General features: G+C 37.1%; 1 protein-coding gene across 5 annotated transcripts in view; it reads left to right on the top strand.

Moving 5' to 3' along the window:
* Nucleotides 1–13,216, top strand: part of STAU2 (staufen double-stranded RNA binding protein 2) — a 334,517-nt gene that overhangs the window by 30,843 nt on the left and 290,458 nt on the right. Inside the window, exon 4 of one of the 5 annotated variants that reach the window (XM_025393313.1) lies at nt 8,399–8,529. The exons of the other annotated variants lie outside the window; for them this stretch is intronic. Within the exon in view, the coding sequence (XP_025249098.1) occupies nt 8,416–8,529 (114 nt within the window). The 5' untranslated portion in view covers nt 8,399–8,415. The remainder of the gene's footprint in view (nt 1–8,398; nt 8,530–13,216) is intronic. 5 annotated transcript variants of the gene reach the window in all.

Genomic DNA, 13,216 nt, shown 5'->3' with positions numbered 1-13,216 from the left:
TGCACTCCTGCCCTGAAATGATCCATCTGTCCCCGCCTCCCAAAGTGCTGGGATTACAGGCGTGAGCCACCGCGCCTGGCCTAGAAGAAAATCTTTACCAAGCATATGTCTAATCAATAACTTGTATGTAGGATGTATAAAGAACTCTTCAAATTCAGCAATAAGAAAAAAAAGAAGTGGTAAATATTTAGACATTTCACCACAGGAGATACAGATGGCATATAAGCAAATGAAAAAAAGTTAATTAACAGTATTCATTAGGGAGATGCAAATTAAAATCATGAGATATCCTTATACACATATTTAGAATGACTGAAGTTAAGACTGACCAAACTAAATACTGTTAAGGACACACTATGTTTTTGTCCTGTTGAAATCTCTAGATCGCTTCATTCGAAAAGTCAGAGATGGAGGCACAACACGGCCTACTTTGAATCAGATCCTTGAGCATTATTTTTCTGTTTTTCAGGACAATGGTGGTACTGTCAAGACTAGAAAGAACTTACTCTGGCCGGGCGTGGTGGCTCACGCCTGTAATTCCAGCACTTTGGGAGGCCGAGGCGGGTGGGTGACCTCAGGTCGGGAGTTTGAGACCTGCCTGACCAACATGGAGAAACCCCGTCTCTACTAAAAATACAAAATATTAGCCGGGCGTGGTGGCGGGCGCCTGTAGTCCCAGCTACTTGGGAGGCTGAGGCAGGAGAATGGCTTGAACCCAGGAGGCGGAGCTTGCAGTGAGCCGAGATTGTGCCACTGCACTCCAGCCTGGGCAACTGAGCAAGACTCCGTCTCAAAAAAAAAAAAAAAAAAGGCCGGGCGTGGTGGCTCATGCCTGTAATCTTAGCTACTTGGAAGGCTGAGGCAGGAGAATCGCTTGAGCTTGGGAGGCGGAGCTTGCTGCGAGCCGAGATCGCTCCGCACCACTGCACTTTAGCCTCGGCGACAGAGCGAGACTCTGTCTCAAAAAAAAATAAAAATAGCCGGGCGCGGTGGCTCACGCCTGTAATCCCAGCACTTTGGGAGGCCGAGGCGGGCGGATCACAAGGTCAGGAGATCGAGACCACGGTGAAACCTCGTCTCTACTAAAAATACAAAAAATTAGCCGGGCGCGGTTGTGGGCGCCTGTAGTCCCAGCTACTCGGGAGGCTGAGGCAGGAGAATGGCGGGAACCCGGGAGGCGGAGCTTGCAGTGAGCTGAGATCCGGCCACTGCACTCCAGCCTGGGCGACAGAGCGAGACTCCGTCTCAAAAAAAAAAAAAAAAATAAAAAAAAAAAATAAAAAAAAAAAAGATAAATATACGGTCAGACAGTAAGCTGCTGTAACTTTCGTCATTCACGTTTGCAGAGTTTTCCCATGTCGGTTCGTAAGCACTGTACCTCTTTCTGTTTTCAAAGCTGCATAATTCATGTAGTTTATTTAATCAATTTTTGGTAAATATTAATATTTATCTTATTTATAGTTTTTGCTGTTGTAGTCTTGTTTTCCAGATTATCATGGCAAACATCTTCCTGTAGTATGAATCCTCAGATTAATAATTGCTGTTTTAAAGATAGGTACAATTGAAACTTTAATCAGTGTTGCGCATCAGAAATTTTGTACTAATTTGTATTTGCACCAACAGAATTCGCACACATTTTCCCCACATACTTGTTTTTTTTTTTTTTTTTTTTTTTTTGAGACGGAGTCTCGCTCTGTCACCCAGGCTGGAGTGCAGTGGCCAGATCTCAGCTCACTGCAAGCTCCGCCTCCCGGGTTCACGCCATTCTCCGGCCTCAGCCTCCCGAGTAGCTGGGACTACAGGCGCCCGCCACCTCGCCCGGCTAGTTTTTTGTATTTCTTAATAGAGACGGGGTTTCACCATGTTAGCCAGGATGGTCTCGATCTCCTGACCTCGTGATCCGCCCGTCTCGGCCTCCCAAAGTGCTGGGATTACAGGCTTGAGCCACCGCGCCCGGCCCACATACTTGTTAATACTTAAATGATTATTTAAAAAAAAAACTTTTATCCGTCTTAATAGGGGAAAATTATATATCATTGGAATTCGAATTTTTCTTTCTTTCTTTTTTTTTTTTTTTTTTAGACAGTCTCACTCTGTTGCCCAGGCTGGAGTGTAGTGTTGCCATCTTGGTTCACTGCAACTTCCACCTCCTAGGTTCAAGCAATTCTGGTGCCTCAGCCTCCCAGGTAGCTGGGACTATAGGCATGCGCCACCATGCCTGGCTGATTTTTTTATTTTTAATAGAGACAGGGTTTCACCATGTTGGCCAGGCTCTTTAACATTCTTTTGAACAGGTATGTTTACTCAAGAAATTATGTGAATTAATTGTGTGTACCTTTGTCCTTTTTTCCTATTGGCTTTTAAAAAAATTATTTATATTATCTTTTTATTTTATGAATGTTAACAGTTGGTCTTCACGTTTTTTTTTTTTTTTCTTTTGAGACGGAGTCTGGCTGTGTTGCTCAGGGTGGAGTGCAGTGGTGCGATCTTGCTCACTGCAGCCACCAACTACCTCCCAGTTTCAAGTGATTCTCCCGCCTCAGCCTCCCGAGTAGCTGGGATTACAGGTACCCGCCATCATGCCTGGCTAATTTGTGTATTTTTGTAGAGACAGGGTTTCACCATGTTGGCCAGGCTGGTCTGGAACTCCTGGCCTCAGGTGATCTGCCCGCCTTGACCTCCCAAAGTGCTGGGATTCCAAACATGAGCCACCACGCCCAGCCTTTGTTCACATACTGCAAGTATTTCTTCCCCAGCGCATAGATTCTTTTTTAGTGTCATAGGTGGTATGGTTTTTTTTATAGAGGTTTTATATTTTTATGTTGTTAACTCTCAGTTTTTGCCTTTATGGCTTCTAGGTTCCTTTTCATATCTAGGAAGGCCTTCTGTGTTACAGGAGTATGACAGATATTTAGCCAAGTTTCCTTTAGTTTTTGTGATATTTTTGTATTTTGCATTTTAATATTTCTGAAATTTATCTTTGTTTATGTGAGAGAGGAACTTAAATTTTTTCCTAATGGACAGACTGTGAAAAATGGAACAGTTTGATGCCTGGGTAGTTAATCGATAATTTTGCTTGGACAAGCCTTATGTTAGGGTCTAATTTGAAAACAGAAGGTTTGTCTTAGTTAATAGCTGTGGACGTGTCTGTCACATTGCTCCTAGAAGGCAAGAGCCCATGAAAGGATCCTTTGCTCTTTTGACTTTTTTCTTTCTTATTTTACTTGGGAATTAGGATAAGTTCACTCCAATAGCAGAGAATAGACAAAGGGGAACCAGTAAAGAGACATAGAAACTGTGTTTAAGGCTGGGTGCGGTGGCTTATGCCTGTAGTCCCAGCACTTTGGGAGGCCGAGGTGGGTGGATCACCTGAGATCAGGAGTTCGAGATCAGCCTGACCAACACGGAGAAACCCCGTCTGTACTAAAAATACAAAATTAGCCGGGCATGGTGGCACATGCCTGTAATTCCAGCCTGCTTGGAAGGCTGAGGCAGGAGAATCACTTGAACCCAGGAGGCGGAGGTTGCGGTGAGCCAAGATCGCGCCATTGCACTCCAGCCTGGGCAACAAGAGCGAAACTGTCTCAAAGAAAGAAAGAAAGAAAGAAAAAAAAATAAACTGTGTTTAAGTCATTTCTGGGACCAAGGATGGAAAGGATTCCTCGGAATGATTTGCCTTGCGAAGTGAGGTAGTCTGTGACCTTCCTAGCAAGAGTTCTGGCTGGAATATAGCTACTATTAGAAATGTTTGCTACTTTAAGTTCTGGTTTAGGAAACTTTTGGTGTTCTAGTGAATTCCAGTTACAGAGTTTTATTCTGCTGTTTTTCCTCATGCGTTCTGTATTCTGTCAGTGGTCTGCTTGCATTTGCCAGAAAGTTATGTGTTTTATGTGCTTTCTCCTGCGTCTATACTTCTTGAAAAACTTGGAATGTCTTTCATCTTCTCTTCTTACCTAGGTGAACTTTTGCTTTCCTTATCTAATCACCAGCTCTTAAAATTTGCCTTTGCATACCGCCCTTGTCTAAGGAGTTTCTGTAACAGCTTTATTATAGTACTTATCATATTGTGATTTATTGTGTTTGTCTATTGTCTGTGTCTGTGTCTGTGTCTTCTACAGACTGTGAACTCCTTTGGGTACAGATCGTTTTGCCTGTTCATTGAAAACTAAGCTACATTATTTTGTAGCTTGTTCAATGACTTGAACACAGTTTCCGTGTTTATTCACTGGTTCCTACACATACAAATGAACAGGCAAAATGAAGATTCACATTCCAGAGAGTCCAGGACATTTTGTGAAAACATAAAAATAGAGTGAATCTAAAAATAGAATATATTTATGTTTTTGTTGGATATGCAGATACTATTGTTATAAATATGTATTTTACCAGTGTTTCTTATCAAAGTTGTAAGTTACATCTAATCAAGTTTCATATCAGTGAAGGTAGAATATTTCCTAGCACATATTAACCTTTAATATAATTTATATCATATTTGAGAATTTTTCAGTGGAAACAAGCTTATGGGTTTGTAAGTCAGTGGAAAAAATAATAACAAATACATGCTTTTCACAGACTACTACAGAAATATATTTGTTTTTTGTTTTGTTTTGTTTTGAGAGAGGATCTCACTCTGTCACCCAGGCTGGATTGCAGTCTGGAACTCCTGGGCTCAAGCAATCCTTCTATCTCAGCCTTCTGAGTATCAAGGATTATAGGCATGTGCCATGACATATGGCTTATATTTTTATTTTTTTGTAGAGATGAGGTCTCACTGTGTTGTCCAGGCTGTTCTCAAATCCCTGGTCTTAAGTGATTCTCCTGCCTCTGCCTCCCAAAGTAGCTGGGATTACAGATGTGAGCTACTACGCCCAGCCAAGAAGTTTATTTGTATGAATAAAATCAATTTATCCTAACAGAATATTTTAACTAAGAATATTTTTACTTAGTTTTACAAACTCTTTTTTCGTGACTTTCTATGTCACTGTTTTAATATTTGATGATAGTGTAATTGTTGTAACAAATGTTTAAATCAGAATAATAATGAATTTTTAATCATTGTTAGCAGTGTTTGGTATAATCTCATTCAATCCATACAATTATCCAGTGAGATAAGAACAAATATTATCTCTGTTTTACTCTGTGGAAAAGTGAGATTTAAGTACTTTCTCAAGGTCACACAGATATTAGTAAGTGACAGAGATATCCAAAACAGGCTCTTAACCATCATGTGGCCGATGCTCTTTCAAAGTGGCAGAGTCTGAGATTGTGAATCCATTTTTCTTAATTTTATTTACTTCTAAGTAGGTCTCTGCTATTCCAGCCACCAAATTGACTTGAAGCCTATTTCAAAATATCTTCAGTGATAACATCTATAGGTCTTTGAAAATATATGCCTTTCTATTATATGCATAACGTTATATGCATTTCTAACTTTTTTGCACTGTTGACTTCTCTAAAAAAGATTTATATAGTTTGTTTATGTGTCTCAGATTTTATAGACCAGTTTGTTTTTATAGATGCTCTATCCAAATTTTTCTGTAATTTAAAAGTTACTGCTGTATTACTGAGCTCTCTGTCAAGTAGGAATGCTGTTAAGATTTCTCTTTAAGTAAAGGAACAACTATTTGTTTTAATCCGTTTTAAAAATAAAACATTACAACTATGACTAATTATTTCCTAATTTATCGACTTTAAACATTTTGATTTTAATTATGAAGCTTCATCAAAGTGGGATCTTGGACACTTCTCACACCAAAACTTCAGTCACCCATTAAAATGTGTTACTGGATTCATGTTAACTTTTATGAAGCAGGAAGTCAGAATTAATGGAATATAAGTTTTATACCTTGTTATTTGTTAATATTTTCCTTTAAAGGATTTAGATTAGGTTTTCATATCAAACAGGGTTTCATTATAAATGAACCATTTAAATCGCTTTTTAATATGTTTAGAACCTATGCTATTAGCAATTTTCATAGTATAAAATTTTCACGCTATGTTCGTATGCTTCTAATATTTTTTGCATTGTAGCAGATGAATATTCAGCATTACTGAATTTTGAAAATTACACAGTGGTAGTATAAATACTATTTGTGTTATGCAAAATTGGCTGATTTTTATCAGACTTTAATATTTTCTCATTTTTAACCAATTATTCTGCTTTTGCTCTTTGATACTAAATTGGCTGTGCTGTCTGTTGCACTTGAATTCATGCGATGGTGTGCAAAAGCCAAAACTGATTATAGTCTCAGGTTACCTTTTCTTTTCTTATATCGACTGACTTTCCAAATTGAACAGGATGTTTTATAAAATTTGTGTGATACGCAATGGAATAGGTAAAATGCAGATTTTCTCAAAACTGTCTTGACTTTTTTTTTGTACTTTTCCCAAAGGTAATAATTACTAGGTTTTTTTTTTTTTTTTTTAGTTTGGAAACCACTTAAAATGGCTTAATTGTATTATCTACTGTCAACTGCCTTGGCCCTACAATTGGTTGCTTAGATCCTCTTTCTTTTTACTTATGTCTTACCAGGTGCTTATGTAGTTTTCATATAAAATAGTTTCTTAATCATAATGATCACAATCAAGCCATTGTACAAATTATTGGGCCTGTTAAGAGTATTAGAAATGTAAAAGAGTATTATTTTTAATATTAAACTTTGGCCTGGGAAGTTTGTAGATGAAGTTCCTAAAGCCAGCCATTTTCATTCATTTTAAGTATTCTCATTGTGAGTACAATTGAACTGTATTTATTGTGACTATAGTTTAAATGAGCAGGAAGTAATCCACTTGCATGTTTTATGCTTAGATTTTAAAATATTTTTTGGCTTTTTTTATGGGAAGTGAAAGAAAAAAGTAAGTGTGTCTATAAATGAGAGAAAGGAAAAATATAGGATAAAATAATGTGGTATTAGAAAAATATTCTGAAGCTATAATAGTACCTTGTATTTGCGATATAGTTTAGAAAACCACATCATACATTTACAACTCTTAATCTCACAACAACTTTGGGACATAAGCGGGTTAGATTTATTTCCCTTATTTTATGGAAAGAAGGCTTAGTGAGTTTAAGTAAAATCATTGAGACCTTTTCGGTTAGAGAGGACTTCCTAAACAAGACATAAAAAGCACAGACCATAAAAGGAAAAGTTGAAAACTATAATACAAAAAAAAAAAAAAAAAAAAGGATAGAAGCCTGTACTTCCAGCTACTTGGGAGGCTGATTAGGGAGAATAGCTTGAGCCCGGGGTTTTAGTCCAGCCTGGGCAACACAGTGAGACTCTGTCTCCGAACAAAAAAAACCCAAACAAACAAAAAATAGTAGTGGAGAAAAATATCCAAAGAACAATAATGGGATACTGTTTGTCAAATATCAAATTATCAGAAATTAAAATACTTGATTATATTCCATGTTTTTGAGCTTGAGGAGAAATGGTAGGGGAAGGTAATTTGGTACAGTCATTTTGAGAGCTATTTGACAGCGTACTCTCTTTAAGAGTGAAGAACTGGAAACAACCCAGTGTCTCAGTAGAGGAGTGGATAAGAAAACTGGTGCAATATTGTAATGGAAATTCTATGGTAATTAAAATTAATGTGCTAGATCTATATAAGTAAAAGTCTTGAGAACACAATGAAGAGTGAAGAAAGTAAACTGTGAGAATGTTTATTATAATACTATAATACCATTTATGTGAGTATAGAACCACATACGTCAATAATCTATAAAAGATATAAGGAACTTAACAGGAATGGAATATCATCTTTTTTGTAATAAGAGTTAAACATGGAACATGGTTAATAAGCACTGGGTGTTAGCTACATGGGCACTTGTTAAATTATTCTTTTTACAACTTTGAAAATTTATTTTAAAAAACAGAAAGGGAAGTTAATTTACTTAGAGTTACAGAAAAATTGTAGTTGGAAGAGCTAGTACTTAAACTTAGGACCTGATTCCCAAGTCTAGAGCTTTTTCTAACATGCTACCTCATAATGAGAAGGAAAAAAATTGAGATGAAAGGATCAAGAAGGTAGACAAAATTTAGTTTCATAGTAATAAGAACCAGGAAACATGTGTTTCTAGTAAATTTTTTGAGGGGAAAGTTTATAAGATAAATAAAAAATTATAAATTTACTTTAAAATCTTTAAGCATGCTGTTTTATACATAGAACAACTTAGGTATTTAGGAAAAATTTTACCTTAATTTATCGTTTAAAATGTGATACCTATTTTTGTTGCATGTAATGGAAGACATTAGGTAATCTGAATTTTTAAAATACAACATTCATGAAAATAATTTAAATATACAGTCTGCCTTCAATCTAACAAACTCAAAACTAGTTTTTCTTCCATTTTGTAAAGTCATTCTTCACAAAAACTTTATAGCCTTTTTATTTACAGCTTCTCTCCAAGATAAAATGGCAAACCCAAAAGAGAAAACTGCAATGTGTCTGGTAAATGAGTTAGCCCGTTTCAATAGAGTCCAACCCCAGTATAAACTTCTGAATGAAAGAGGGCCTGCTCATTCAAAGGTAAGGTTATGAAGAGAGGTGGTGAGACATACTTATCAAACTAACAGATTTATCATCTCAGATTTTAATTGTGCTTTATTTTGGGGAGTGGGGGTTTGGCGGATGGCTTGAAGGCTTTTAGTTCTACATTAATAATATTTCAAAGTATGTAACTAAACTATTTTGTAGTTCACTATGGTTTACAAAGCTCTTTTAGATGTGGTACTTCATATAAATCTTAATAAAACCACATGAGATATGGATTTTTGATTTCTATTTTGTAAATTAGGCACAGGAAAGTTAAGTGACTTGCTTAATAGTTCACAAGTGCCAGTGCCAGTACTTGAATGTATTTTCTTTGGCTCTCAAGTATGGTGTGCTTTCCATTAAATCACAGCTGCTAAAGTAGAAATGGAGACAGTAAATATACCAACAGTTACCTAGTGAGATATCTTTTCCAATGTGATATTTAGTTCTAACGTTAATCATTTATAAAAGTTGTATATACCACTGTTGTTATTATCTCTGCATTCACTTATATTGTTTTGTTAAATGGAAAGCAGTTTTTATTTATAGCTGTATACATTTATGTTTGCATATATACATGTTACAAATCTACAACTAATGTATTTATGTTTGAGCTCTTCAGTAGCTTAAAATATCTTAGTTGTGCATAATTTCCTGTAGCACATTTAAATCTTGGCTATTGGAGATTATCATAATGATCATAAAATTTGTGTATAATGTGGCAGCATTTGTTCTCTAGGGGTTGATAAACTTCTTAAAGCAACTGGCTATTGGGTTATTTGCATCCTAGCATCTCCTACAAACTAAGGAAAATAAGAGGAAACTACAGTTTATCAATTTTGTTCTCTATTAGTGGTTTTTATGAAGGATTTAGGGGCAACAATTTAATTTGTTCATGTCTTTTATTCTTGCTTTAGCAGAAAAGATAGTTGTAGCCTTCGTCTACCTTTCCAGGTATATGTCCTAACTCTCTTTCTGGCTCATTCTGCCCTTAATCATGTTGAACTGTTTGCATTTCTCAGAATGCTTCATGTTCTTTTCAAATCTCTCTGCCTTTGCCTAAGTTGTATTGTCTTTCTGCCTTGAAGGTCCTTTTGCCCTTATTAATTGTTGAGCTCTCAGCTCCATGTTACATCTTCCACACGTTTGTGAAACCTCTGATCCCTCTACTGGGCCTCCAGCAGGACCTGTAGTTCTCTGTGGTAGCTGTTACTGTGTTGTAGTACAGTAATATATGTTGGTTATTAGTTTTGTGCTAGACTGAGCTTATTTATGGGTGTGTATTTTACTCTTCTACATTTCTTGGTCCCTGTAGTATATACTCTTTGCTCCTCATTGCCAGTTCCAGGTGTTCTTCCTTGAGACAATCTCCCAGTTTTGAGTTTCGTGTTAGCAGACATGCCTCATGATGCCTACATTGCCTCATGATAGTCACATCTGGGTGATTACATCACATTTCTTATGGCTCACTTTCATTCTCTTCAGCATTTCCCATTTTAATTTTTGGTGATTTCAACACCTAAACAGATGATTGTTCCAATATGTTGACCTTTCAGTTCCTTTAACGTCTCCAGTGATCTTGTTCTCTACTCTCCTTCAGCCACTCATGCCTATAATCACATTCTTGACTTTATCATTACCAATAACTGCATAATGTTAATTTCAGTCTTTCATCTTTCTGTAACACTTGCCTCCTAACTTTCTAGTTCATTCCCTGTGGTAATTTGACTTCCACAGTCCTTTCATACTGCAGATCCATTGATTCTGCCACCTTTTTGCTCTTCCTCACTTTCCCCAATCCTCACATAGCTCTTTAACCTGCTTAAATGTTATGTACCTTTTATGTAGGTACCCTCAGCTGACTTGCCCAGCTCTTCCATTGTGTCCTGGATCCCAACCCATTTCACCTCTTCAAGGCCATTTCTCCAGTTTTGCTTCTTCTGCCGCCTTCTCCCAAGAGTGAAGAGCTAGACTACTCTTAACAGTTAGTGACACCATCCCTATCCTCTATATGTGGTAAAGGAAGGCCAGGCTACCTGGGAAGTTTCTGGAGGACTCTTAGGAGGATTTGGATTTCCTTAAGATTCTTTAGGAATCCATTGTAATTTTTGGAAGGGTTTATGAATTGGCCTTGTATCTATCTCCTTGTCTCACTGCTGGGGTTTTAAAGGCTAAAGAGGTTTGTTGTGATGAAAGTAGACAACAGTGGGTCTCTTCTTATTTCTCGATAGTCCCAGGATTCCCTTGATTTTAAGGAGATTTGGAGATCCCTTTTGCCAACCTATGCCTGTTGCTGCAGGTGCTTTGGTGATAGACCACCCCCCTTAGCCTGTAGCTTGCTTATTTTGTGAAAGAGTACTAGAATAATTGGTATGTTCTTGAGTGAAACATGATATTTATGGGTTTACATAATAATATAGTTAATATTAATCCTAATTGGCTAAGTCTGGATCCTTTTTGTGAAAAGCAAAATCATTTTCATTCATGCATGTCTATCAGTGGCCTTTAGGTGAGACATAAAATGTATTTTAATGAAATTAATGATGCTCTCTGGTAAGAAAAATTTAAACCTAGTTTTAACTTATTAATTTTCTTGGGGCTGGGCGTGGTGACTCATGCCTGTAATCCCAGAAATTTGGGAGGGTGAGGCGGGAGGATCACTTGAGGTCGGGAGTTTGAGAACAGCATGGCCAACATGGCAAAACACCGTCTTTACTAAAAATACAAAAATTAGCCAGGGTGTGGTGGCACGTGCCTATAATCCACCTACTTGGGAGGCTGAGGCAGGAGAATCGCTTGAACCTGGCAAGTGGAGGTTGCAGTGAGCCAAGATCATACCACTGCACTACAGTTTGGGCTACAGAGTGAGACTCGGTCTCAAAAAAAATTTTTTTTTTTTGTCGGTACATTAATTATATGGCAGTTCACACACACACTACACATATGCTGACATATAGATAAGTGGTTCTCATCTTTGGCTGTTAATTGGAATCATTTTGGGAGCTTTAAAAAATACTTATGCCTGAGTCTCATCCCCTTAATTTAATCAGTCTTGGGTGAAGCCCACACATCAGTAATTTTTTAAAGCTCTGAAGTGACTCAAAAGTACAGCCAGAGTTGGGAAACGCAGGACAGAGGTTAATGTCTTCAGTGTGGTATGGAATTATCTTCTCATATATCATGCTGACAGGTAGTGACCTATCTTACGTTTATATGCTTTCCTCTTTCCCCCATTGAGTATCACAGATTCTGAACAACTTTTAATATGTGACTATTAAAAAAATAATTTTGATCTTTGCCTTGCCTTCTTTTATTTTTCTGCTCAGTTTTTAATTGAACTCTGAAACAAGTTAGTATACCTTATAATAATGGGAGTTATTGTAATATTGCTTTGTTTCCTAGGTACCTGTATACAGTTATTTTTTCTACAGATTATTGTTTTGGTTTGCTCAAATCTCGAAAGAAGGCTGTTTTAATTAGAATATGAGGAAGAGAGCCATGAATAACATAAAATGGTATTTTCTTCTTTTCCATTATTTTCCTATTCTGATAATTTGTTGGTAGGCATGGCTAAGTTTCAAGTAAATTGCACTAGTGCTGATACTTTGAGATGGTTTACTTTGGAAAGGGTATCACTGAGGGAGGCAGTGTCGTTCACTGGCCCTTAAACCAAATAGTCTTAAAAAAAGAAAATCTTTGTTAGAGTTGCCCAGCTTGATCTTTGCCCTTCATTGCCCAGCTTGTGTGACCTTGAACAACTAAAGTCTCAGTTTTCTTATCTATAAATGGAGTAATATAATATACCTCATAAAGTGGTATAATGGAGTGACGATTTGTAAGTTCTTCAGCATTGTGTTGACGATGGAGGTACTCAAATAATTATATTATTGCTTATTAGTCATATATAGGACTAAAACAACCACTTAGTAAAAGGTCTGTTGAGTATTTACTATGTGACAGGCTCTGTTCCTGCACTGAAAATAAATAAGGTGCATATCATGCTGTTAGGAGCTTTGTCTCATAACATTCATTATGACACCCACCAACATCTTAAGATCTTACTTTTGCCTGTAATCCCAGCTCTTTGGGAGGCCAAGGTGGGCAGATTATGAGGTCAGGAGATCAAGATGATCCTGGTCAAAATGGTGAAGCCCTGTCTCTACTAAAACTGTAAAAATTAGCTGGCCATGGTGGCGTGCACCTTTAGTCCCAGCTACTCGGGAGACCGAGGCAGGAGAATTGCTTGAATGTGGGAGGCGGAGGTTGCCGTGAGCCGAGATCGCACCACTGCACTCCAGCCTGGAGACAGAGGGATACTCTGTTTCAAAAAAAACAAAACAAAAACAAAACAAAAACAAAAACAAAAACAAAAACACTTAATTTTAGTTTATTATGAAAAATTTGAAATAGACGCCAATGTTAAACTTCAACATTATCAATATTTTGCCAAGATAAATTTATTTACCACCCCCTACCCACTTTTTTCAACTGAAGTTCTTAAAAGAATTATGTCTGTTCACTCATAAGTGCTTTGGTATGCATCTGTAACTGATAAGGACCTTTAAAACAATTGCCCACTGCACCGTCATTATGAGTAGATTAATAAGCCCAAATATTATGTAATACATGGTCTGTATCCATCTTTATTAAACTTAAAAATGTCTTTTTACATTTGCTTTAT

Source organism: Theropithecus gelada, chromosome 8, assembly GCF_003255815.1.
Source record: "Theropithecus gelada isolate Dixy chromosome 8, Tgel_1.0, whole genome shotgun sequence".
Classification (NCBI taxonomy): Eukaryota; Metazoa; Chordata; class Mammalia; order Primates; family Cercopithecidae; genus Theropithecus; species Theropithecus gelada.
The sequence above is the reverse complement of the archived record's forward strand: the minus strand, read 5'-3'. Positions and strand labels throughout refer to the sequence as shown.